This window comes from Apodemus sylvaticus, chromosome 6 (assembly GCF_947179515.1).
Source record: "Apodemus sylvaticus chromosome 6, mApoSyl1.1, whole genome shotgun sequence".
Lineage (NCBI taxonomy): Eukaryota > Metazoa > Chordata > Mammalia > Rodentia > Muridae > Apodemus > Apodemus sylvaticus.
In genome coordinates, this window is record NC_067477.1 from 114436865 (window position 1) to 114464249 (window position 27385).

At 41.6% G+C, this 27385-nt stretch overlaps 1 protein-coding gene across 8 annotated transcripts in view; it reads right to left on the minus strand.

Moving 5' to 3' along the window:
• Positions 1-27385, minus strand: part of Dtnb (dystrobrevin beta) — a 211315-nt gene that overhangs the window by 133865 nt on the left and 50065 nt on the right. For all 8 annotated transcript variants that reach the window (XR_007978401.1, XR_007978402.1, XR_007978399.1 and 5 more), the window contains 2 exons: positions 19162-19247; positions 8307-8461 (listed from right to left, as the gene is read on the minus strand). Coding sequence is in view for 1 of the 8 variants with exons in the window: in XM_052186200.1 (XP_052042160.1) it covers positions 8307-8461; positions 19162-19247 (241 nt within the window). In the remaining 7 variants the exon portion in view is untranslated. The remainder of the gene's footprint in view (positions 1-8306; positions 8462-19161; positions 19248-27385) is intronic.

Below are 27385 nucleotides of genomic sequence, written 5' to 3' on the forward strand. Positions count from 1 at the left end.
CAGGAGAATTCCTTTTTTTTTTTTGCAAAGCAAAAATGGCATTCAGGGGACTCAGGACATCTGCCCACAGTACTCCCATCATACCAAATACAAGAAGTAACACTCACTCCTGGGTCCTTTGGCAACTATGAATATACTGACCCCAGAATACATTAACTGAAGTCACTCTAATTGAAGGTATCGCTGAAGAAAAAACTAGAAGGAAAATAGAAACGGACGATAAAGTAGAGGCAGAGTGAGAGGAAAATATTGCAGTAAAAACCTAGAAAAAATGGCTTGTACTGAAGGGACGGGAGACCTAGGGATCAAGATGGGGAAGGACAAGGCAGAGGCCAGCAAGGGGCATCAGTTCCACAGCCTCCTCATAGCACTGCACACTGCAGGCCAGTGAGCAGAGGCTATCTTCATTCTATGTAGACATCACTGCCTTTCAGTCTCGTTCTCTCCTGAGTACAGTGGGGCTTCCCAGGCACAGCACAATACAGCGGCAGTTACCTGAGAACGGTCCCGAGAGGGTCCGCCCTTTCAAATATGTAGTCGTATGACGCAAATACAAATAGTATCTTTCATTCAACATTAAACTTTTAGTTTTTTACAAGGTCTTCAGTTTTAATCATTTAACAGCTGCCTGATAGGCGAAGCAGAAACAAGCCATTTATAATTCTGAGAAATCTGCATTACTGAACATAATCTCAAATTCTTAAGAATGAATTCTTTTGTTATCCCTCTTTATCCAACTCTTGATAACAACAATTTCACTATTTTTCATTTTCACATCCCTGCATCCTCAGAAATCTGGCCTCACTGAAACAGTATTTAAAGAGCAAGTAAAATAATTTAGCAATAGATTGTCATTGCTAAAGTTTCCAACTTCTCCACCATTTCCATTAAATACTTTGTATTTTCTGTTGTTCAGTATGTAAATATTTCCCACCAACTGACTTTATAACTTAAGCAATGTTTGACATTTAGTCTCAAAATGGCATTTTAAAAGTCTTCAGGTAAAAACATTAAAATTGTATTTATTTATCACTGCCATGTGTGCAGCAGCAGAGGAAAGGTCTAGAAAGCTCTCCTTGTCCGCCTTTTACGTGAATCCTGGGGACTGAACTCAGGTCGTAGGGCTAAAATGGCAAGTACTTTCACCAGCTGAGCCATTTCAATGGCCCAATAACATTTAAGACTAACTGCAAACTAACTTTTACAACTCTGTCCATTGTAAGCATGTTTATCTGGCAAAAGCAAGCATACATACACTTGAGGTGAAGAACCTATGCTAGAAGGCAGCCTTCCATGACCACTGGCCAGACATTTGTCCATCGAAGATTTAGACTTTAAATATCACGGCATTGTGAAAGCTGGCGATGTGGCTTGGGAGTAGAGTGCATGAGGCCCTGGGCTCAGTCTTCAATACCACAGAAACAAAAGGAAACTGAAAATACGAATCTATCATGACACAACTGTAATGGCTATTCCTGATTGTCAACTTGACTAGACCTGGAAGGAACTACAATCCAGAAGTGGAGGGCACACCTGTGATCCAGATCTTGAGGCAGGAAGACATAGGTTTCTGACCTGAGGTTTCCGTAGCCAAGAAAAGCTTAGGCCCAGGCAAAGCAGTGCACACCTTTATCCCAGAGACTGTGGCAAGCAGATCTCTGAGTTCAAGGTCAGTTTGGGACAAAGCAAGCTCCAGATCCAGGCATGCCAGCATACCTTTAATCTGGGTCACACCTTCTGCTAGAAGCCTACATAAGGACTCTGGAAGAAGAAAGATCCGCTCTTCTCCTGCTTGTGCTTACTTGCCAGCACATCTGCTGGAATCTATTTCTACAGAAGACCAGCTCAAACAACTAGCCTCGTGGGACTGAGCAACTGCTAGATTCTTGGACTTCCCATTCACAGCTGCCCATTGTTGGGTTAGCTGGACTACCAACTGCAAGTCATTACAATAAATTCCCATAATATACAGAGACAGTCCATAAGTTCTATGACTCTAGAGAACCTTGACTAATACAAGTATTATTTTAAATGCTTTTAAAAATCTGAAATGTGAGAGCCAGAGAGATGGCTCAACAGTTAAGAGCACTGGTTGCTCTTCCAAAAGACCCAGGTTCAATGTTCAGCACCCACATGGCAGTTCACAACTGTTTATAACTCCAGTTCCAGGGCTTCTGACACCCTCACACAGACATACATGCAGGCAAAACACCAATGCACAGAAAGAAATAATAAATTTTACGAAAAGACTGAAATGCTATATTGTCCTCATTGTAATAATTATTTCATTAAGGAAAATTAATGGTCCCAGCACTTGGGAAGCAGAGGCAGGCGGATTTCTGAGTTTGAGGCCAGCCTGATCTATAGAGTGAGTTCCAGGACAGCCAGGGCTACACAGAGAAACCTTGTCTCAAAAAAACAAAAACCAAAAAGAAAAAAGAAAAAAGAAAAAAGAAAGAAAAATAATAGAATGATATGGATTAAAAATGAGAGGTCAAGTACAACCATTAGTTAAAATCTGTCAAAACTCAAACCAATTTTCCCATTTATCTATGATTTCCCAGGCATGCTGTTGTTTATGACTGGATATAAAGTTGGAGTCCTCTCTCAGTGCACCCTGAGCTATATGAAACATGCCACAGTAGCACAGAATATTGAAGGGTTCAGAGCATCAAGGAGACAAGGTGCTGTAGCAAGCATATGAAAGTAGAGGCCCTGGCAGGGGAGAAGGCAGTCAGGAAGACTTTGTTTCACTGGAAGCTAACAAATAAACAAAGATAAGAAATGCAATTGCTTTCACTCACCAATGATGCAGGTTGCTCAAAACAAGAGAAATGTAAATCAAAGCTGCCCTGAGATAACACTCTCATCTATCAGATTGGCAGAGACCAAGCATTAGACTAGCAAGGGTCTCCAGGGAACAGATGTGGCCTAGAGGCAGGGTCTGCTCCAGGAACGCCCATGAAAGAGACAAGCTGAAGGAGGAATGGAGGGGGGCTGGGCACACACTAGGAACTTATGAAGAATTTTTTTCTCTTCCAAAAAAGTGGATACATTTTGAGACAACATCTCTCTACAGCTAAAGCTCAGCATACTCAGGCAGATGAGCCCTGCTGTTCTTCCTGTCTCTGCTTCCGTGTGCTGGGATCATAAGCACACTATAATCAAACCCAGAACTTTTTACACGAGTTCTAGGGATCAAACATGGGTCTTCATGCTTGCAGGGCAAGCTCTTTACCAGCTGAGCCATTTCTCCAGCTTAGAGCTGTATTTCAGAAAAATATTTAACATCAGACTTCCTTATGATTAAAAGGACAAATAAGACAAATGATCAGCTGGCTTTTACCCAAGGTGAGGAGTGTGTCTGCTAGACTGTGGTACCCGCCAATACCAGGGAAAGAGCCCTCCCAGTCTGCCTACAGCCCCCAGGCAGGAATGTGTGGCAAATGCCACCGGACATGTTTCCACACTTAGCAATAAATCCATTTCAAAAGAGAAGAGTGGGGAACCACCTGTCAAGTCTAAGGATTCATTTAATAAGACATTCTCCTCTGCAGACCCGACTAGAATGAAAATTCACTTCTAGGTCTCTATAATTTTTCTCAGCCTAATTATTGCTAGTGAGACAGGCCTCATTATTATGGCCTCATTCATAATAAACCCATTTTATACACTCTATTTCATCGGATCTAAAATGATCACTTCGAAGATGCATTATTATATATATTTTTCCTACCACTAAGGAAGAAAAGTACTTAGCCAATTAAACTAACTCAATGGCTTAATTAACCACAATCACACGTGAGTTAGTCACACCAGGCTCTTAATGAATCCACTCCAAGGATGCATGCAGTACCTTTTTACTACCTTCAAACGCATTGCTTGATGTAACTAGCAATGATTTTAGTATTTTGGTCATCATCTGTCCTGCCTAGTTTTATGTCAACTTGACACAAGCTAGAGTCATCAGAGAACAGGGAATCTCAATTGAGAAAATGCCTCTGTAAGAGCCAGCTGTAAGACATTTTCTGATTAGTGATCAATGGCGGAGGGCCAAGTCCATTGTGGATGGTTCCATCCCTGGGCTGGTGGTCTATAAGAAAGCAGGCTGAGCAAGCCAGTAAGCAGCACCCTCCATGGCCCCTGCATCAGCTCCTGACTCAGGTTTCCTGCCCTGACTTTCCTTACATGATGAACAGCAATATGGAAGTATAAGCCAAATAAACCCTTTCCTCCCCAGCTTGTTTTCTGGTCATCATAGTAATAGAAACCCTGAGATTTATTACCAATCTTTGGTAATAAAAAATAACATAATCTAGCTTCATCGTATTGTACATTGTCTCTTTCAAACAAGATGTTGTAAATACCTAATTTTTGCTTTGCAAAATAAATGCACTAAATATCCAGCTTACTCTCCTGTTCTGTGTTCACAACTTCTGTGTTTACAGTAACTCATTAATGCTAGGTCACAGTATATATTTTTGAGAACATTTGACGTGACACGTGGATCATACCAAAAGTAGATCTAACTCGGGGGCAGAGACAATGTGAACAGTCGTGATAAAGTTCTCACAAATACAGGAAATGACAATCTACCCAACTGAAACTAAGACGCTACTGGCCCCGTGAGCTATCTCAACACCAGAGATGAAAACGTGAAGAAATGTCTTTATGTCAACAAAGCCTGGCACTCGCTCTCAGCTTCTCTCCTGCCCTCTCGGGCTCTTCCTTCTCCCCCTCCTCGTGGTTATGGCCCGCCTCTACTCCTCTACTGTCTCCTGTCTGCTTTTCTCTGCCTCTACTACCCCCTCAACTCCCCTCCCCATGCCCTGAATAAACTCTATTCTATACTAAAAAACAAAAACAAAAAAACCATGGCACTCATCCACAAAAATTACCCAGCTGAAGGGCCGCTGAGAGAGACCATGAAACCCCTTGATTAAAATGCATACACTATAACACAAATATGCACATTGCACATGCCAGGTAATTCTTGCCAAATTTTATTCAATGTCCAGGAAAGCAAGGTCAGAACAACCAGAAAATGTCTCCAAGTAGAAAGAAAATTCATTTTGGCATATAGCCAGAAGACATTGGTTGGATAAAGTAAAATCGAAATGTAGCTACAACAGATAAAATAGTATTACTATTTTAAAAACTAACCAATGAAAATGCTACCCCCCTTCCCTACTGCCACCTAGTCTACGCTCTACGAGAGCACAGCACAGCGTCTATAGGCACTGGGTGCTGTGATGTATGATGCACCTTTTTCCCTCCACCCTCCCTCCTGTGTAGCAGGGCCCCAGACTGCAGTTAACTATATGGTGGAAATGTCATTCAGGCTGTAAAACTCAGCATTACATAGACAAAACCACCTGCCAAAATTAAAACAAAGGCCTGATCCATCAAAGTCCACATTGTTGGGAAATGATTCTAATGCTTTGTCTTATCTTGGCTCCCAAGAGCTGCGTTTCCAGACCTGAAGGTCCCTGCCCCCAACTGGCTTCCACTGATAATAAAGAATTGCCATATGGTCATTCGCTGGGCAGGGAGACAGGGCGGGACCTTTAGATTCCCGGGCAAGGGACAGAGAGGGAGAAGAGGAGCCACAGAATAGCCATGACAGAGAGGCAAAAAGATGAAACTTAAAGGGTCTGGGGGAGCTGAGATGAAATACAGATTTTTAAAGCTATTCACTCAGGCATATGGGAGGGGAGTGTTTGCTAGGCATGGGAAGGTTCAGCAGTGCCCAACCATTAAGCTAGTCAAGGCATATCAACTGGTGCGAGTGTGCGTGTGCACGTGTGTGTCTGCCTGTCTGTCTTTCATTCTACAATCCAGAGAGCTCATGGGTGGGTGCAGGGCACATTCAACCCGATGGGAGCCAAAGCAGTTTAATTAACTACTACACCATATAGTTCTGGAAAAGTCTCAAAATGTACTAACCTTCTTTCTCAGCTTCTGTAATTCTGTTCTGGCTGTTCTTTTTAACTGAAGTATGTCAACAAAAACATGGACTTTGTGCTTAAAAGCTCACCCTAAAAAAGGCTTGGGGCTACAGTGGGGTTCTGAGCACCCAGTGTTGTAGCTGGCCAGCTAATAAAGATCTGCTGCTAGCTCTAGCCCATGTCCTCTCTGGTAAATACCCCACAACACTCCCACTCTCCAGTCACTGTCCTTCCCAAACAGACATCAGATCTAAAATCCCCCACGGGGTAGACAACTTTTCAAGCTAAAGTCAAAGCCAAAAAAAATAAATAAATAAAGGACAAACAATGGGCAAATCTTCCAAAGAGAAAACACAATCTTCCTCTAAAACTTGGAAGTCTAGAAAATCGGGGAGTTTTACATTCATTTTCTATTTATTTTCAATAAATCTTAAGACTGTTAACTCAGTTTGTTAGTTTATAACCATGAGATTCACTCAGGCAAACATTAAGGCTTAGGTCCTATACTTAAAGTGTTCCTCTTCACTCTAAGGACAAAGTTCCTATATGGATCAAACTCATCAAGCTAAACACTGAGTCCTAATTTCATATCCTAGTACAGCCCAGCTCCCTGACTTGTTGTCACTGCAGATGGGTGTTCCTCTATCCATGAATATTTCAGTTGATTTTTTAAATGGTTTTTTAAACAGGGTTTCTCTGTGTAGTTCTAGCTGTCTTGGAACTTGCTCTGTAGAGCAAGGCTGGCCTCAAATTCACAGAGATCCATCTCCCTCTGCCCCCCTAGAGCCAGGATTAAAGGTGTGAGCCACCCAGCCATCCAGCTGCCACTGCCACCACAACTGCCACTGCCACCGCCTGGCTTCCTTCCTCCTGCCTTTGTTGTTGTTGCTGTTTTTGTTTTGTTTTGTTTTTTGGTGACAGGGTCACTATATAACCCTAACTGTCCTGGAACTGGCAACTGGCTCTGTAGACCAGGCTGACCTCAAACTCACAGAAATCCACCTAACTCTGACTCCCAAATTCTGGGATTAAAGACATGTACCACCAAGACTGGCCCAGAGTTAGTTACTTTTAAAAAAATTCTTTGACATAGCTAAAACTAAATATTAAAACCAAGAAAATAACATTCAGTGGCAGAATACTATTACCTGGTTATAAACTTTGTTCAAATGTTTCTAACTTCCTATATAACAGAAAAACAAACAAACAAAAAACCCTAGACCAAAAGATTTTCACCTCTTTTCAGACTTTGATCCAGAACGTTCCCTGTCTTTTCTGACTCTAATAATTTTGTGTACAGGCCGACCACACTGCTACATGGATTTGGCAAGACTCACAAGTGGCTCTACTGAGGTGCCACAAACTGGACCCTTGAATGTTGCCACAACACTCCATCCAAGCTGTGAGGTCGCAGAGGAAAGGGAGCAGCACATCTCAGCCTGTACAGCTGTTAAGTTTCTCTTGTCCCTAAGGACAAGACTGCTGGACAGGCTGAAGTCACGTGCCCTGCCTGGTAGAGTCTCCCAACAGTAAAGCAGTTTCCTTGGTAATAAAGTATCTTCTGGGAAGATATTTTTTCCTATTAGTTTTAAACTAGCTTTTTTTCCTGAATCTTCTGTTTCTCATAACTTTCTAAATACAATTTTACAGCTCTTTCATCTGTTCTCTCTCTACCTTGAGTAACTACACTTCTCTCCTTTCTCTCTCTCCAGTCTCTGAGACACAGCTCAGCTCTCAGGAATATGCTTATTCCAGACTCTGGGTAAAAGCCAAGAAAAGAAGTCAAACTTCGGCCTCTGTCCGAAGTTTGCTCAGTGTACCCCAAAGGAGCATTTGAGCGCTATGCAGAAAACAATGACCCAGGATCACCACAGCTTTAGGTCAAAATCCCTGTGCTTAAAATTTAAAGAGCATTACTTGACAGAAAGAAGAGAAAAAAACATGCATCACTCACAACAATGCAAAATTTTTTTTCTTTAAAATACTTCATGGTTTTTGTTTTGTTGCTACCTTTGGCCTCCTGGTTGCTGCACCTGGTTACCGTCTCTCCCCTCCCCCTCTCCCCGCAAAGCCCAGCTTAGTCTGGTCCAGTCTGCTCTGGGCTCTCCTAGACGCCCCTATTCCTACCTACACTCTCTTTTATCTATAGTAAGCTTTCTCCGCCACCATAAAAACAAAATGACAATAACAAAAAACCTTCAAATGTTCCCTTCCCTAAGAACAAGAGTCCTCAGGTGGACTCCCGCCCCCCTCTCCTGTCTTTCCTCAGTAAGCTTCCTTTAAAGCAGCTTGTGAGAAGCCACTTGGGGATCTGGTAGGTGGAGGCTCCTTAGCCCCAGGTTCTGTCAATGTCCTTACCTGCTGCGGAAAACAGGTCCGGACTGCGTGCTCTGTGTAACCGAAAGATGGCCCTTCAAAGACAGCTGTTGGGAGCTTCAGGGCTTCCTTCAGAAACTGGTCAAGCTTGCCAAACATCATTAAGCCATTGGAATCTGACATCTGGGAGAAAATGTCTGTAAGAACAAAAGCAAATAAAGCCAAACAATAAGAAAATACCATCTCTTAAAAATTATAAATGGCTATTATTTCTATACCACTAAAAAAGTATCATTCAAAAGTACCATAAAGTTACAGTTTTTAATTAACTGTGTAGTTATTTGGCTCACAAGGCCCCTCAATCCTATTCATGTAAGATTCTACCTATACATTAAGTGGAAAAAATATTCAAGTATGTCCACTTACCTTTCTGAAAGTTTTAGATGAAGGCTGTACACATGAAAATAGTGCCCACAGAGACCAGAGGAGGGTGGTCTTACAGGAGCTGGAGTTACAGGCAGTTGTGAGTTCCCTGCTGTAGGACTGGAAAATCAACCCCAGGTCTTCTGCAAGAGCAGTATGTGCTCTTGACCACTGAGCTGTCTCTCCATCCCCCACCTTTCTAAATCCATTGAACTGAAGGATAATTAGCTTTTATTTGTGTAAAGCACTGTTCCATGAAAATTTTGAAACAGCATGTCTTCATTCCTATCTGTGTTTATAAGACAAACAGAGCACGTAGAAAGCAGAGGCAGGAGAATGAAACTATATAGCAATTTCAAAGCCAGCCTGAACGACATGAGACCCTGTATAGGAATAGGAATAAAGAGTAGATTTTTTAATCTACTTTTTTTAAAAGATTTATTTTTTATTATATGTAAGTACACTGTAGCTGTCTTCAAACACCCCAGAAGAGGGCATCAGATCTCATTATGGATGGTTCTGAGTCACCACGTGGTTGCTGGGATTTGAACTCAGGACCTCTGGAAGAGCAGTCAATGCCATCTCTGCAGCCCTTAAATCTACTTTTTTAAATTTTATTTTTATTTTATGTTCATTAGTGTTTTGTCTGCATACATGTCTGTGTGAGGGTGTCAGATCTTGGAGTTACAAGCAGTTATGAGCCACATGGGTTCTGGGAGTTGAACCCAATTAAAGTCTTACATATAAGTTTAAGTTGTTTAGAAGTAAGAAAATGTTTTAAGCTCTACAAAAGTTATGATAAGAATGATTTAAGTACAGAACTTTGAATTCACCAGGATAGGATGGATAGTATAGAATTTTATCAAAAGTTGGCAAATGCAGATATCTGGACATTGTGAATATAAATCTTTCCTGACTGCTTCATAATTGTTAGTATTGTGTATTGTTTATTATTGTAAGAGAAAGAGCTTTTAAAATAGACTAAAAGGAGGAAATGTAGGCAAAAAGTTATTGTGCACTGTGTAAAGATTATCATTGTATTATTCAAATGGTGATTTCTCTGCCCCCATATCAGGTTGCAATCCAGTCATGGCATTGTATCACTTATTCTAAGTGTCTCCTGGCTGAATGTTGTGTAAACATTGCTCCCCATTTATTTTTTTCACTTGACAATAAAAGCTGATCCGTCAATGGCTGAGCAAAAGAGAGAACAGGGCTGGATTTCTGATCCCAGAAGGGGGTGAGGTGGGGGAAGGATTGGCCATGAGGAAAGGGTCCAGGAAGCCCCACGGGGAACATAACTGGGATATAGAGAGCCAGACTAATACTAAAATGCCAAGCATCTCAGGGATTTTGACTGAGAGGCAGCCAGATCAGCTTAGAGGAATAGAATAGATTATTAACTGTTCAGCTACTGTGCCATAAAGCCTATTAAGCAAATCACATAGTATCTGTTTCATTTATTTGAAGATAGTTGGAATAGATAAAAAATTGTCAATTTTAAAATCGCACTAACATAACCTTTATTGTTGTTAGGTGTACACACAAACACACACACATACATACATGCACACACACACACACCATAAAGACAACCTGCTCAGTCTGTATAATGTTTTATACCTATGCATGTGTTCTACAACCTTGTATTCATGTTTTCAGAGCTGACCACTTGGCATTGGATAACCAAACAGTGTGCTCTTCCCTAGGGCAGACTACTTCCCAGCATTCCTTAGTCCTGAGGTTCTCTGTGCAGAGCTGAGGCCATGACGCCTTTACCTGTCCGCTCTAGCATATCTGCTGGTGCTGTCATCATTCGGCTCATGTTTACTCAGTCCCGCTGGTAAGACTTTATGGGTGTAGCTGCTGTCAATTCGGTGCCAGCCTGCCTTTCAGCTGCAGCGGCTTGGACAGCTTACGTTATCACCAGCCACTGCGTATTTACACTATCAAAGTTGTGTGTAGGTGGCAAAGGCCCAAGACACCCCAGATTGTTCTGTAATGTTCCTTCTACCTCCCAGTCTCTTGCCAGCCCCTCTGTCTGTCTGTCTGTCTGTCTTTCTCTGTCTGTCTCTCTCTTCCTGTCTCTGTCTCTCTCGCATCCTCACTCCAAGATGGTCTTTTACTTTCTATACTCTCCCAATACACCCCTTGTGCTAGATCTTTATGTGGTGTATTCTTTCTTAGCTGAACGCCTTGATCAAGGACCGCAAACTTCCTGATCTTCTGGCTCTTACAGTCTTGCCACCCCCTTTTCATCAAAGTCCCTTGACTTAAGTACAGGAACTGAGATCACAACTGGGCATTTTGATTGGCTATAGTTTTCTATGGTGGCCTCCATGTGTTTCCTTGATGAAGGGTAAAGACTACACTTACCTGTGGGACAAGGACAAACCTTTAGGTTGTTGTTAGGGCTGGCCTCACCTCCCCAACCACTCTCTGTTTCTTATTGTAGATGAAATGTAATCACTGCTTCCTGACTGCTGGGCCAGCCTCAGACTCCTGCTGCCATGGCCTGTCCCTGTGATGAACTTTTCCCCTCTAGAACTACAGGCCAAAATAAACCACTTCTTCCTAACTTGTTTTTGTCAGAGTATTCTATCAGTGCAACAGGCAAGTCACTAATATGCCGTATAAATGCTTTTATCCTGATAGAGATAGCTTGATACGATAAAATCCTGGTTTTAACAGAAAGACTGGCAGAGAAGATGAAAGGGCGTCTGTAGTAACTCCACTCACTTCTCTGCAGAGTCCCTGTCTCAGTCATTCCTCCATCTAGACGGGGAGAAAGGAAAGATAACCAGGAGCTCAGAACCAAGTGACAAGAAAACATGCCCTCAGCTGCACGTGTGCACATGTGTTCACATACAATCACTTAAAATAACATATGAGAAGTTAGTTCTTAGGACTTGGTTAAGGCCTAAAAGGTAGCCAATGGCTAAATTAAATTTTAAATCCATACCTATCTGAATCTGGAATAAATGTTATCAAATTATATTCCTCCAAGATATAATTTAGGGCCTGAGAAGATGGCCAGAGAGCCCTGGCCGCTCTGCTCTTCTAGGGGCCCTGAGTTCAATTCCCAGCAACTACATTGTGGCTCACGGCCATCAACAGTGGGAACTGATGCCCTCTTCTAGTGTGCAGTCATACACACAAACTGGGTACTCAAACACATAAAGTATATTAAAGTAACATATAAACCTTAGGAAAAAAACAAAATAAAAAAGTTATAATTTATAATAAGATAAAAACAAGCTACTTTAAAATAGCAACAGACAGGACAATATATACCAACTTCAGAAACATTGGCTAGGTGTGGAAGTGATTGGGTGTGGTGATGTCTGCTAGGGTCCAATACTCAGGAGGTAGAGACAGAAGACATCCTGGTCCATAGAGCAAGCTGGAGGCCAGCCACAGCTACATAAAAAGGCCACATTCCTAAAAACCAGAGGGGAATAAGGAGAGCAGGAGGGAGAGAACACTCGAACAAAGAACTTTGAAATTAACATATTCAGAAAGACACTGTCACTACAAAACAAGAGCACACACAGAGGCTGAGCCAAGCTCAGAGCACAGTGCTTGCTTCGCCTGCAGGAGGTCCTAGGCTCAGCTGTAGTATCCTCCCCCAAAGAACCAAAAGCCACGAGAAAGAATGAGTAGGATGCAGTAGAGATCTAAAACACTACCATCACAGATAGGGCAGAGGACAGAGTGACAGATGGACAGACGCCGGAAGAGGGGGAAGGAAAGGCAAATGTGTAAGTTCTCCCAGGAGTAGAGAAACTTAAGAGACATTAAAGTATATGTGAGAACATTAACACAGAGTAAGATGAAGAATGGAGAGTGTTCAACGGCAGAGCACTTTCCTATCCTGGATATGATCAAGGTTCAATTGTCAGCAAAACAAACTTACGTTAATTACAAGACAGAGCAGAGAGGACAAGTCACAAAAAGGATTGTCAAGAAGTATTCTGGTTGGGGCTGGAGAGATGGCTCAGTGGTTTAGAGCACTGTCTGTTCTTCCAGAGGACCAGGGTTCAATTCCCTGAGGCCACATGGCAGCTCACACATGTCTGTAACTCTAGGTTCAAGGCTCTGACAACCTCATACAGACATGCATATAGGCAAAACACCAATGAACATAAAATAAAAATAAATTTTATAATAAAAAAGGAAGTTTGGGGCCTTTTGCTGGTTCACTGAGACAGGATTTAATAGGTCCTACATTGGTGTAGCACTCACTAAATAGTCAAGAATGCCCTTGTACTTCTGGTGGTTCTGCCTCTACCCCCCTTGCCACTCCAGTTGTGGTTTATATAGGAAGTGAACCCAGATCTCCATCCCATCCCCAAACAGATCTAGGGGAAAGAGATTTGGTATCTAGAGCCTAAAAAGAAGATTTGGAACAATGAGGTAGAAGCAGAATACAAATGGGATTAAGAACCACAACCAGATAAAAAGGTCCAAGTGCCTCTGCCTGAGATTCATAGCTATGTCCTCATCTGGTGATAACTGAGAAGCTGGCACTGAAAGAAACATTCTGACTTGGACAGAACATCGACACTGAGAAATAAATATGGTATTTCTGCTATGGAAGAAACTGAGAGAAAGAGTTGCATTTGATTTTAAAATGTTTAAATGGAGATAATATGTTTAAAAGCTACCTCTCAGGATTAGACAGCTAATGAATGTGATGAAGAGAAGACGGCAGCCACCTGCTACAAAACAGGTGTATACAAAAGAGTATGGGTTATAGAAGTGGTGGCCAGTGATGGGAAAGAGATCAAAATCAAGACACTTCAATGCTAGGAACTGCACGGGATGAAAGAAAAAGCTGCCTAAAATAAACAAACTGGAGACCATCCCTAGTATCCACACTAACTGCATGGGGCCTGCACGTTTGCCTGAAGTCAGTACTGGGTGCAGGGAGGGGCGACAGAGCTCAGAGATGCTTATGCTCGTGAAAGGAGGGAAGAGCATGGTGACTCCGGTTTTAAAGAGCTGGCTGCTAGTCCTATGAGGAATGCAAACACACCTTAACTCAGAGTGAGAACAAAGGGTCAGTATGAGCTGTGGCTGGCACCTCAGGGCATCCATGTCACCCCCCCCCCCCCCACTAACTGAATCCTGGCAATGCCACTGTGGCAGTGTGCATGGTTGGTTTGTTGTTGTTGTTGTTGTTTTTAATGTCTTCCTGCCTCCTGTCCACACTGTAACACTGGAGCAGATTTCTGGAGAAGTGTTGGTTTCTTATCAGAGGTACGTTCTTCCTCTCTGCCTGGAATGAACACCTGAGTCCAGGACGTAGCAATCATCGTATTACCCTAAGGAGGGTACCGCACGCAGAGAAGGAAAACAGAAGGAGTCTGATGATAGCACCCTCAGGTCATGGGGCCAACTTTGAACTCAGCAGCCTCTGGACTTATTTTAGCATGAGAAATATAAAGTCCAATGTATTTAAGTCATTTATTAATCAAGTTTTCTGTTACTACTAAATGTATTCACATACATTTATACAATCAAAGTTGTCTTATTCTAATAAGACAATGAGTAACTCACAGCCAGAAACAGAAGGATTAGATTTTAGCTGCCACATATGTACAGGTGTGCAGTATCATGATCACAAACATGTATACAACACACACATATACAACAAGTCAACATCTACTTCATTTAAAAACACAATGAGAAAAATAACCAGAGTCACATGACTAGCCACACTCACAGAAATGTATTATTTTCAATTCCACTCAGTTTCTACGTCATGTTGAATCAACTCAACGTAGTAATTTTCTAATCACGAGAAGGACACAGATTATAAGGGAGGGGGAGGAACATGCTTGTTTATTTTAAGGAAAGCTCAGCTAGATCCAGAAACTGAAGGCATAATGAGTGAGGCAACTCATTACTTCTTGAGTTACTGGTGGGGGATTTTTGTTTGGTTTTGTTTCTTTAAATAGGCTTCTCATATTTGCAGAAAAAGTGGTGCAAAACTAAGCTAATCTCAAATGAAGCATAACAAGTAATGAATCTAAGGAAGTGTGATTTACTACTTGCATGTAACAAAGCCTAAAGAAGCAAATAAAAGTCAATAGAAACACCAAGAACAAGGGCTTGGTGGTAATGAAGGGTGTGTAACAGGTGTGAGATCACAGGTTCCATTCTTAGCACTGAAAGAAAAAATATATTTGTTCTCTAATTAAAACTCTATCCATTTTTGGTATACAGGATGAACTGTCTATTTATACAGCTCTGAAAGAAAGCATGCCAGTTTCCCAACAGTTGTTCCTAGCTGAAAGATAAAGTGTGTGTGTGTGTTGAGGGGTGGGGGGAAGTAGGATTTATCCCTTGTGGAAAACCCACAACTGAGTCCTTCAATGTAAATGTCTCATGCAATTTCTAAAATACCCCTCCCCTTGTGTAAGTGGCACAGTACTAGTGACCTAGCAGCAGTACGCTGGATTCTTGTTTCTAGTGATACAGCCCTCTTCCTACTGACTGCTTCCATTGGTCTGTCTCCTCCTTTCGTGCTCTTAAACCCATGGCAGGCTTCTACAAGGTGACAGGACTGTTCAGGCTAAAGGGACAGGTCTATCAGAGGACAGACATCTTCCTTTTACATGAATGTTCCCTGGCAAACGTGACTCCCAACTCCTACCATCGTTTAGCCAGCTGAGTGACTTACCCAGGAAAGCCTTGTACACACATTTGCTTATAAGTGCATACCTTAACTGAGTACAAGGCACACCGCATTCTCAAACTGGTTAAAAGTCCCATGTCACTGATGAAATCAAGAGAGGGGGCTCACCTGAAGCTTCTGCTGATTCAGCCACACCCACCTTACAAAGAGTTCTTGGCTTCTGTGATGGCTGTTCTTGCTTGTCAACCTAACTACATCTGGAATTAACTAAAACCCAAGGGGCTGAGGACACCTGTGAGGGATTTTTTTCTCTTAATTAAGGCATTTGAAATGGGCAGACCCACTTTTAATTTGGATCTTCTGAGGTGGGACGCTCCACCTTTATCTAGGTCCCACCTTCTTGTGGTAGTCTATATAAAGGATGGAAGAAGAAAGCTTCCACTCTATGCCTGCTTTCTGCTCTTTCCTTCTCTGGCATTACAGCCTTCTTCTTTGGAATTCTGTCTTATACTGAAAACCAGTTGAGACAAGAGCCCTCACAAACTGAACGACTATTGGATTCTAGGATGTTCTGTTAGTAGGTAGCCATTGTTAAGTTGGCTGGACCACAACTGTAAGCCATTCTAATTAATCTAATAAATGTTCTTTCTATAGGTATAGATATATATGTATATATGTGTGTGTTCATTCATGTGTGTGTGTGTGTATCTGTGTGTCTGTGTCTGTGCTTGTGTTCTGCTCCTCTAGAGAAGGTTGACCAATACAGCTTCTTAGTTTTTACTTTTCATGTTTTTATAGTTCATAAAATGCAGATACAGAGAACATTTCTAAAACATTCCAGTTATTCCAGAAATGCTGATGCAGATTAAAAGAGAAGTCGAGAGCTGGCTAGCAGCTACCAGTGAGGGTGAGGGTGGAGTGACAGGTGATTAAGACCCAGGAGAAGGAAGAAGATTTTTGAACAGGGAAACTGCTGAACTGAAGCCAGAGGCCTCTGCAGCCTGCTAATGAAACACCAGAAGCAAGCAATGGAAACAACGGGGAGAAAAGTCACTTCTGAGCAGACAGAGCAGAACGAATGTCAGGTTAACTTTTCTCGACTCAAAATGCAGTTTTTCAGAGCCATGTAAGTGTAAGACGCATATCCTGAAGGCCAGTGTGCTCAACAGGGGAAGCTGCTGCTAGCATCTGGACATATCTAGACTGTCTGAGGACAAGGTGGGAGCAGCCTGAAGCCAAAGAGCTCTAGGCTTCATTATAATACTACAAGCTCAAAAAATGTGAATAAAGAATGAAGCGTGAGGTGTGTGTCCTTAACTTGAAGCACACCTGACTATTTCCCCACAAGTTCACTGAATAAATAAAAGCACAGTCTTCTCCACACATCTATTTCACTACTTTAATTAAAGTCTATACTCTGATTATAAGTCATTGGCATTTAGAATCCTATGTAAATTACCTTTCAATCCAGAAATACTATCGTAAGGATCATGATAAGGGACTTTCCTGCAAATGTCTTATAGATAGAAATATTCAAAACATCTCTGAAAAATCTAACACATTTCACACCCTAAACACAAATGTTTGTTAAGTTCTTTAAAAAATGCTATTTTGATATTAAAAAATATCAAATTTAAAAGGTGGAAGGGGTGGGCTGGAGAGATCAGCAGTTAAAACCATTCGTTTTCCTGTGGAAGACCTGTACGTTCAGATCATAGCACCTACATCAGGCAGTTCACAACCTCCCGAAACTCCAGCTCCAGCAGGTCCAATACCATTTTCTGGACTGTGAAGGCACCTGTACAAACATGGTACACATACAAACAAGCAAGCACAAACATATGCACAAAAATAAAAATAAATGTCTGTAAAGGTAGAGTGGAAAATAAAGGAAACTGTTTTAGTTAAAAATTTCTAAAAGGTAATATGAAAAGAGGTTTTTTTTTAAAAAAAAAAAAAAAAGAGAGAGAGAGAGAAATGCTGAGGTATGGTCTACACAGCAGGGCTTAATATAGTGGGACCTTTATTACAGGAAACAGGCAGTCAGAAGCAGGGCTGGAACGTGCATGGAAACTGAACCCACAAACAGGAGAAGATAAAGTACAGAGTGGATGCTACCAACCAGTGTCACCCTCTCGGTAGCCTATGCCATTACTCAGCCACCTCGACCAGAGAGCACATCTAAGAATAGGACACCCATTCCATGGGAAAGATTCTCACGATACGGGTTTCCAGGGCTTCTCCCATAATAATCCCTTAAGCACAATATTACATTTGTGATGTTTCTCTGCCAGTGGCAATCAGAGACAAGCAAGGCCGAAGCTAAGAGAGATCTCTAAAGATAGTGCACCTCGAACACCATCCAATTAGCCAGTGACAAAGGATAAAAACAATAACGAGCACAGTACAGCTGACCCCTGAACAAGATAGATTTCAAATGCTAAGGGCCACTTACATAAAGATTTTTCTTTTTCTTTCTTTTTTAATCTTTTTATGGAGGCTTTTTAAAAAGAGGTAATACAGATGAAATTCTGTTTCATTCAAAGGTCAAAAGTTAGAATTCTGTCTTTTTAAATGATATTGGTATCTGTATGTGCCCACCCTGGAGCTCACGGGGACCGGTCATCTCCCACCGTGTGGGGTCTGGGGCCCTGTTAGGCTTCCAACAAGTACTTTAATCTCCTGAGTCATCTACCCTGGCCCCAACACACATAATTCCAACACTTCATTAAAACCCACAGATTTGCTTTCATTTCTCTGAAATGTGGCACCTGACCCTAAGTGTGTCTCTGCCATGACAATATTAGCACAGTGGAGAAAAACAGTCGCTTAAAACTAGGCTCTAAGCCTGGCATGGTGGTTCCAATCTTTAATCCCAGCACTGGGGAGGCAGAGGCCCACAGGATCTCTGAGAATTCAAGGCCAGCCTGGTCTACAAAGACAGTTCCAGGATAGACAAGGCTACACAGAGAAACTCTGAAAACACCTAGGCTCTAACTATTTAGATGACTACCCCACTTTTGCCCTCTGTAGAGGGAAAGTGCTACCTAAACTAATAGCTGGGTAAATAAAGACCACACACAGTAAAAATTAAATAGTTATAAATTTCATCTTCTCTTTCTCTTATACTATCTACTAAGTAGTGAATGCAGAAATGGAGGCCCAAAGAAAAGGAAAAACAAAAAAAAACAGAAACAAAAAGCAAATAACAGTCCTGAGTTCAATTCCCAGCAAGCACATGGTGGCTCACGACCATCTGTAATGGGATCCGATACCCTCTTCTGTTGTGTCTGAAGACAGTGACAGCGACAGTGTACTCACATATATAAAATAAATAAATCTTTTAAAAAAAAAAAAAGCAAATAATAGCAACAAGGAAAAATCACTGGCAGAGGACAGGCGAGAGGGAGATTGGACTATCAGTTTCTGACTGCTAAGGAACAGTTTGATTCCAGCAAACATCACCTGGTGAAGAATGGAGTTAGTAAGATGGGTAAACCTGACCGAACCTAGTAAAAGTAATTAAATTTATTTTTAAGTAAAAACACAATCATCTCCAGCCACATTTCTACTAACATGTAAGGAATTTTAAAGGATTTTTTTTAATGTCAACATCATTATTCTGAATTTCAGTTTTCTCATTTTAAAAAAACACTAACAAGAAGGGAAATGGACTTATCCCTCTGAACAGCAGGTGGCACATCTCATGTACTTGGAGTCAACTGCGACAATGTAGCCTCATCCAGAGTCCTATAAACATTCACCCCTTAACATTGTTTAAACATCCTAATTTGAAAACAAAAACTTTCAAAAAAATATGAAAATACTTACATCTCAATTTGTCCAGCATTTTCCCACCACACATGGTTGCTAACATAGCTTTAACTGAAAACACGGTCAACTTGCCTCGGCCCTCACTGTAAAATAAATAATAGAAATAATTGCTATCTGAAACCACAAAAGCAGTCAAACAGGTCTCTAAATACTGAGCAATTGATAAACTGATTCTCACCTTTAAATACTTTAATTTTACCATATTTATAAACTCCGCTTTTCATCCTTTGAATACAATTTAAACATGCCCCCACATCAGGATAACAGCATACACTAAGTACCAGGTGCACCCTGCTATGAAGATTTCATAGAATGTTCATCTTTCTTTTTCTTGTAAGACTTTGTTAGGTGCTGATTCTGAGAAGCCCAACCACATCTGTCTCATGTCCGTACACACAGTGAGGGCAAGGGTGACACTGGGAACATTAAAAGAAGACGGGATGCACGCTGCGCACCTGCAGCAAAGCAGGGCAGCCCCAGAGTATCGTCCCTTCAGTCACACCTGATGTCACAGCAGGCAGAGACCTCCACTATCTGCTTAAAGTTAGCGTGTGCAGGCTAGCAGTCTTTAGACACACCAGCACCAGAGGAGGACATGAGATCCCATTACAGATAGTTGTGAGCCACCAAGTGGTTGCTGGGAACTGAACTTGGGACCTCTAGAAGAGCAGTCAGTGTATCTGACTGCTGAGCCATCTCTCCAGTCCCTGCAGTAGTCTTATAAAGTCTGTGATCACAAAGTTTTGCAGTAACTTAAAGCAAAACAACTTTGTAGTTAAAGAGATTACCATGTTGGCTTTGAAAAGGCAAACACCCTGCTATATTCACAGAGCCCAGAGAATGTTTCCCGGGCTGGGGATACAGCTTAGTGTAGAGAGAATCCATGCCTGAGGCCATGAACTCAATCTTGAGTACTAGGAAAACAAAAGAAAACACAGTGCTTCCCGCTTACCAACCTTCCGTGTCTTTGAAAAGATCACATCTAAAAAGAAGAGCATGGTCTACCAGCGTTTTTTATTATAGCTGAGTAGTTAACTATGACATCTCAATGAATTTATTAACAAATTTATTAACAAGAAACCATTTAAGTAACTAAAATAGGATGGGGTTTTTACAAATATTTAATTCTTAGTTTTCTCCAATGGTGTCCCAGGGTATAGAAGCCACACTTAAGGGAGGCCCATGCACAGCTATAGATAACCAGCACAAAATGAACTTGGCAGTATTTTTGGAGATATTTTGTCTCATAATGCCCTTGTCTGGTCATTTTTACCATACTCATCTTTTCCTTACTTATTATGATTTCCAATTTTGTATTTTATGGTGTGTGTGTGTGTGTGTGTGTGAGAGAGAGAGAGAGAGAGAGAGAGAGAGAGAGAGAGAGAGAGAGAGAGAAAGAGAGAGAATATGTATTTTTTTTCATGCTTCCTTTTCTTTTTTTCTATGTCTACTTGTTTTGTGTCTTTGTTTTTTATTTTTATCTCATATGCATTGATGTTTTACATTCATGTATATCTGTGTGAGGTTTTAGAACTCCTAAAACTGAAGTTATAGACAGTTTTGAGTTGCCATGTAGATTCTGGGAATTGAACCCTGGTCATCTAGAAGACCAGTCCATGCTCTCAACCAGTGAGCCATCTCTCTAGCCCTATTTGTTTTGCTTTATTTCATTGGTTTATTTTTTAAAACTCCGTCTATTTATTTTCTAAAAAGAGAGAAAACATGTCTAAAATTAAGATAGTGATAGTCTATCACAATTTCATGCCTGAAATCGCAACTGTACAGGTGGGAATGATGATGTGGGAGTAGACAGGGAGGGGAAACTGGGATCAGCATATACTGCATAAAAAAAGGTTATTTTCAGTAAAATAATAATAGTTTTAAAAACTGTTGTGTGGTAGCAGCATATGCCTCTAATCCTAGCATTTGGTAGGCTGAGGCAGGTAGTTCTCTATGAGTTTGAGGCCAACCTGGACTACAGAGTTCTGGGACACCCAGGGCTACACAGAGAAACCTTGTCTCAGAAAACAAAATGTACAAAAACAAAAGAAAACAAACCCCCTAGAATGTCTTGAAGCATGCCGAGTCATCTCCAATTGTAAAGGGGCAGAAATTGTCAAAGGCCCATGGAGAACACTGACTGGATCGGTATTTTAAAAAGGATGAAAAGAAGTTATGGAAGATGAGGAGTTAGTGCCGAGGGCTGAGGATGCACTCTGGGAGGTCAGATGCTTGCCTTGTATGAACTCTTGTCCTGGGTGGCACACTTCTGTGATCTCAGCACTCACGAGGTGCGGGTAGGTGCTAAAGCCATTTAAAAGAAATAAATCCAAGAGAAACGCTATTCAAAGCTGACAGCAAAGCCAGGCTTGGTAACACACAACTAAAATTTATCTATACAAAAGGATTTGAGGCAGTAAGTTTGCCAGCCTGAATGTAGCAAGAATCTGTCTCAAAATAAAAATAAAAAGCTGGAGATGTAACTCAGTGGGAGAACACTGGCCTCGTGAAGGAGGGGTGGGGAGTGATGTACAGGAAGGACAAAGTGGGTGACAGAGTACTATCTAGCAAAATGTGTAAGAAGGGGAGAGAAAGAGGAACCAGACACAGATGGCTCAGTGGTTAAGAGCACTCACTGGCTGCTCGCCTAGAGAATCTGGTTTTGATTTCCAGCACCCACATGGCTGTTAACAACCATTTGCAACTCCAGTTCCAGGGAATCTGAGGACAGCACACACGTGATACACAGATGCACATGCAAGCAAAACACCCATACACATAAAATAAGCTATTAAAAAAAGAAGCTGTATTTCCACATGCATACTGTACACGCAGAAGCGATTTGTACACAGATACTGAAAACAGCGGCTTGACCACACGACCGAGAGGAGACAAACGAGAGACTGATCACTTCTCACTGGCAAAAAAGTTCTCAAGCCAACTACCCAAGCATCCAACTTATAACTACAGACAACAAAAACAAACAAACAAGTCCAGCAAATGAAACTCCAAACGTGAAAATAGAAAATGAATAAAAGCAGAAAACAGTGAAACTGAGAATAAAAACAGCAGGGGCAGGGGTGTCAAGAAAAGCAAAAAGGCTAGCGTGGGACAGATACTAATTATGCCAGTAAATATCTAGCAAAAATATGAAGAACAGATAAAACCCAAGAATGAAAGTGGGCAGGCGAGGGAAATGTCTCCACGAGTAAAGAGCTTAGTAAGCAAGCCTGAGCTGCTGAATAAACCCCTCAGCACCCACATAAAAAGTCAGGTGTGATAGCATGTGCCTAACCCCAACCAGAGGAGCTGGAGATGTGAGAACCACATTCTGACACCATCAGCCTAACAGACTGAAGGACTACTCAGAAGCCAGGTTCAAGGCCTAGGTAGATAAATAAATATGTACACCCTACGGTATAAACCAGGGGTCCTGTAACTCCCTCTGTGGATTTGACCAACTCTCAGAATTTAGGGAAGTTATTTATGTTCACACACTTACTTACAGCGGACACAATGAAGGATGCAGAGGAGCAGAGAGTGTTGAAGATCCCCGGGATCCCCAGGGTAACGGGCGCAGAGCTCCAACACCCTCCTCACACGAGGAGTATGTCCAGCCATCCAGAAGCCCTCACACTCATTTCCCTGGGGGTTATGAAGCTTCCTTATGTAAACAGACGTGATTTATTTTTTATTTTTTGGTTTTCCGAGACAGGGTTTCTCTGTGTAGTCCTGGTTGTCCTGGAACTCACACTGTAGACCAGGTTGGCCTCGAACTAAGAAATTTGCCTGCCTCTGCCTCCCAAGTGCTGGGATTATAGGCGTGTGCCACCATGCCCGGCTCTACACGGAAGTGATTGACTCTGACTCGCTCCGGCACCTCTTTAATGCCCGAGGTTAGTGACTGGAGCAGAGAGTTCCAACTGTAAACTGGGTCCAAACAACCAACTTCCACGCTGAGGCTATCCAAGAGCCTTATCTAATCTGATTAGAACAAAAGATGTTCTCACACAGAAGGTTCTGAGGAATTTGGGAACTGTACCAGATATCCCAGTGACTTAGAAGACTTATCAGGAACCAGCATCAAAGACTACCAGAATAAAATTTACCCCGACCCCCGTTCCCCCATCAACAAGGGTATTAGGAGCTCTATCTCAGGAATCAAGGCAGAGACTAAACATTAGAACAAGATTCCCCTAGTGCCTGTGGCTCACAGACCAAGAGCTAGGCCACAGACCAACATGCATATTTCTTATTATCTCACAAATCTAAAATTCACAACAGAACATTTTTATGGAAATCAACAAAGTAATTGGGCCGACCTGAGATTTCCCCTTAAGAAGATGTCTGGATATACTCCTTGGGTACCTAAAGCTTTTCATTATTTTTAAAACTCTTTCCATGATTTTGAGCCTGAGCTGAGAACTACTAATACAGTGCTCAGGGTGGCTAGCTTATGTGCTTACACATTTTAACTCTAAGACTTGGCATTTCGAGCTGTGAAGGCCCACATTGTTAATCCCAGAACAGGAGAGACAGAGGTAGGCTGATTCTGAGGTCAAGGCCTGGGTAGTCTACAGAGTGAGTTCCAGAACAGTCAGAGCTATACAGAGAAACCCTAAATTGAAAAACCAAAAGACTTTGCATTTCTCCCAAATCTCTCTGCTCATAAGAGCTTCATCTCTCCCACACTTATTATGATCCTTAATTTCAAATACCCCTACTTTTCTCAGCATTTAAAAATTCTTCCTGCGGTGGTGGAGCACGCCTTTAATCCCAGCACTTGGGTGGCAGAGGCAGGCGGATTTCTGAGTTCCAGGCCAGCCAGGTCTACAGAGTGAGCTCCAGGACAGCCAGGGCTATACAGAGAAACCCTGTCTCAAAAAAACAACAACAAAAATCTTCCTGCTGGAAATATGTATATCTCAATGTTAAGAACACTGACTGCTCTTCCAGAGGAGCTGGGTTCAATTCCCAGCATCCACGGGACCATAAGCACCTGTAACTCTAGTTCCAAGGGATCTTTCGCCCTCTTCTGGCCTCTGTTGGTACTGCATGTACATGATACAGACATACATGCAAGCAAAACACCCATCACACAAAACACAATAAATGACCAAAACGTTTTAAAAAACCCTTTTAATTGTATTTATGTATTCTCTCTCTTAATATTTTACTATAAACTATTAAGGAATAATAAATAATAGTGTGGGGGGATTGGCTCCAAATCTCACTTTCTCTCTTCAAAGAGACAAAATAATATCTACTCCTTGCTATGGAAAAGAAGCTGATGTCATGTGTGCAAACAGAAGAAAAGTACACCAGCACCCAGGTCCAAGCCAGAGAGACAGATCAACATCCAACTCTCCAGTGAAGTGGGATGTGCTTCAGCAGTACTCACAACAGCAATTCTTACCGATGCTATAACATTTTACTTCTAGAAATCATTCTTTTTAAAAAAAAATTATTTATTTATTATATGTGCGTACACTGTTGCTGTCTTCAGACACTCCAGAAGAGGGAGACAGGTCTTGTCACAGATGGTTGTGAGCCACCATGTGGTTGCTGGGATTTGAACTCAGTACCTTTGGAAGGGCAGTCAGCTGAGCCCTCTCTCCAGCCCCCACTAAAAATCATTCTAATAATTAGCACTTATACAGAATTTTCCTAAGAACACTAATATTTGTAAAATATTTTGCATCCTTTATCCCAAATATCCTTTCATTCAACTTATTATTATATATTACATATAATACTCCTAGAGTCAAATCTTATATTCAAACATAGAAAAAAGATCAACCTAGAATGGCACTAAAATACCATTCATTAGGATTATTACTAGTCTCCATGGCTGGTCTCTAACCAATGATTTACTCAATTTACAGAATAATGTATAACAGAGTATCTATAGTAAGAAGGGTTTTCAACCACCCAGTTATCACCGGGAACAAGCAGTGTGTGGGCCCCTTCACAAATCATCTTACATTTTTCCAACCATTTTTCTTTTTTTTTTTTTAGATTTATTTATTTATTACATGTAAGTACACTATAGCTGTCTTCAGACACTCTAGAAGAGAGCATCAGAGCTAGTTATGGATGGTTATGAGCCACAATGTGGTTGCTGGGATTTGAACTCAGGACCTTCAGAAGAGCAGTCAGTGCTCTTAACCGCTGCCATCTCTCCAGCCCCCAACCATTTTTCTAATCCATGACAGCCATACAGCAATCTCCAAACACAGTCTCCCACCCAACAAGCCAGAGACCAATCCTCTCTCCACTGTGCTAGCAGCACACATTCTCAGACCCACTGTGCACTGCCTGCTTTATTGAGAGTAAGGGGTACACATCTAAGCACCAATGGAGTACTCAGGAAGAGACAGAGTATATGTAAATAAAGCTGAAGAAGTGCCAGACTCTGGAAAAGCATGGCTGTTCAAGATTAAAAGCAATGTAAGAGATATATTTACAGAACAGAATTATTTGGGAAAATGCCGAGAATCTTTAGGTATGTAGCTAGGCATTCTGAGAGTGTGAAGTGACCTCAAGTCTTCTCATACCATCACATACAGGTTTAGACTTGCAGATTCTACTATCAAAGTGCTTATTGGCATTCTTCAAAACGAAATAGTGGGTGAAGAGAAGGCTCAGTGGCTAAGAGCACTGGTTGCTCTTTCAGAGGACCTGGGTTTGAGTCTCAGCACCCACAGCTCACAGCCATGAGTAATCCTCACTTCCAGGAGATTGGACACCCTCTTCTGGCCTCTGTGGACACTGTGTATGTATGGTTCAGATATATATGCAGCCAAAATACCCATACACATAAAATAATTAAATTTTAAAAGTAGTCCATTGTGGTGGCCTTAAATCCCAGCACTCGGAGGCAGAAGCAGGTGGGTCTCTGTGAATTCAAGGCCAGCCTGGTCTATAAAGCTACATAGTGAGACCCTGTCTCAAAAAATAATAAGACAAAAACTCCCCCTTAGCTTCCCCCTCTTCACTATTTGCTAAACCAAATGTCAGCACTGACCTCTCTGTCATGAGCATTTTTCTACTTCCCATAGTGTCCCCAAGCACAGACAGTGTTGCTTTCAGTTCTCGGAAGTTCTTTAAAGCTAAGCATTTTCCCTCTACAATTAGGGGCCACGAGAGAAACTATAGTCACGTAGAAGCTATACCCCGTGATTATGTTCTTCATCTAACGGATTCTTCTGGGAAGAATTCACTCTCAATTCTTCCTACCAGACATCTAGAATTACTCTACGGACACCACCACATGCTCTATTACAGCTGAGCAGTCAGCTGCCACTTACCAGAGCCTGCTTTTGGTCAAACCTCACAAACATCCATGGTTTACTACTGCTAATGTAAAATACAAGTTTCCATCACAACTAATTCTCTTCAAGCAAGATTTGGAAGAAGTTTCAGCACAAATGATGTAGCCCACGGACATGGCCTACATGTAGCTTGAAGCTGATTGTAGGCCAGGATTCTAAATGTAACTCAAAAGTGCATATTAACCCTATCCAAAGACTAAAATGAAAGCCCGGAAAGAAACTTGTTATTTCAGCTCCACCCAAACAGCAGCCTGGACCAAGCACCCGTCTCCACAAGGAGCAAGGTAAATCTCTACCTTAGGCTACTCCATGACTCACCTCCACACACCCATCACTTCACAGACTGACAATAAACCTTGCATATGACTTCTAAAAGGGGTTCTTAATACCAACACTGAAAAACCTCCATTATGAGGTCTGTGCCCAGCTAGTAGACAGTGGCTCACCCTGAATAAACAGTGAGGTTTTAACATACAGGTATCTTCAGAAGCATCTGCAAACCTCACCTGTGCCCTTTGAGGGGAAACTTAATTTCAGTTTAATAAAGCCTCAAACTCTACCTATCTTTTTGACTAACTAACCTCATCCAGACGATGTTTCCGGGTCATGCAGTATCTATTAAGAGTAAGAGTTTGATATTCAAATTAATAAATACTTCTGAAGCAAGACTACCAGAAACATTTTTTTACTTAAATGAGCTGTTTCTGCATCTTTAGCAAACAATTGTGGATTCTGCCAACCATAAATTAGTACTTCTTATATGAAAATAGATTTGTACTGTAGAAACACTGTTACCAGTCCAATTATGCAATGTTGCTAAAAGAGCATTTCACTTTGATTTCCAGAAACTCATATTTTTCCAATTAATCATAATTTTAAAAACTTCA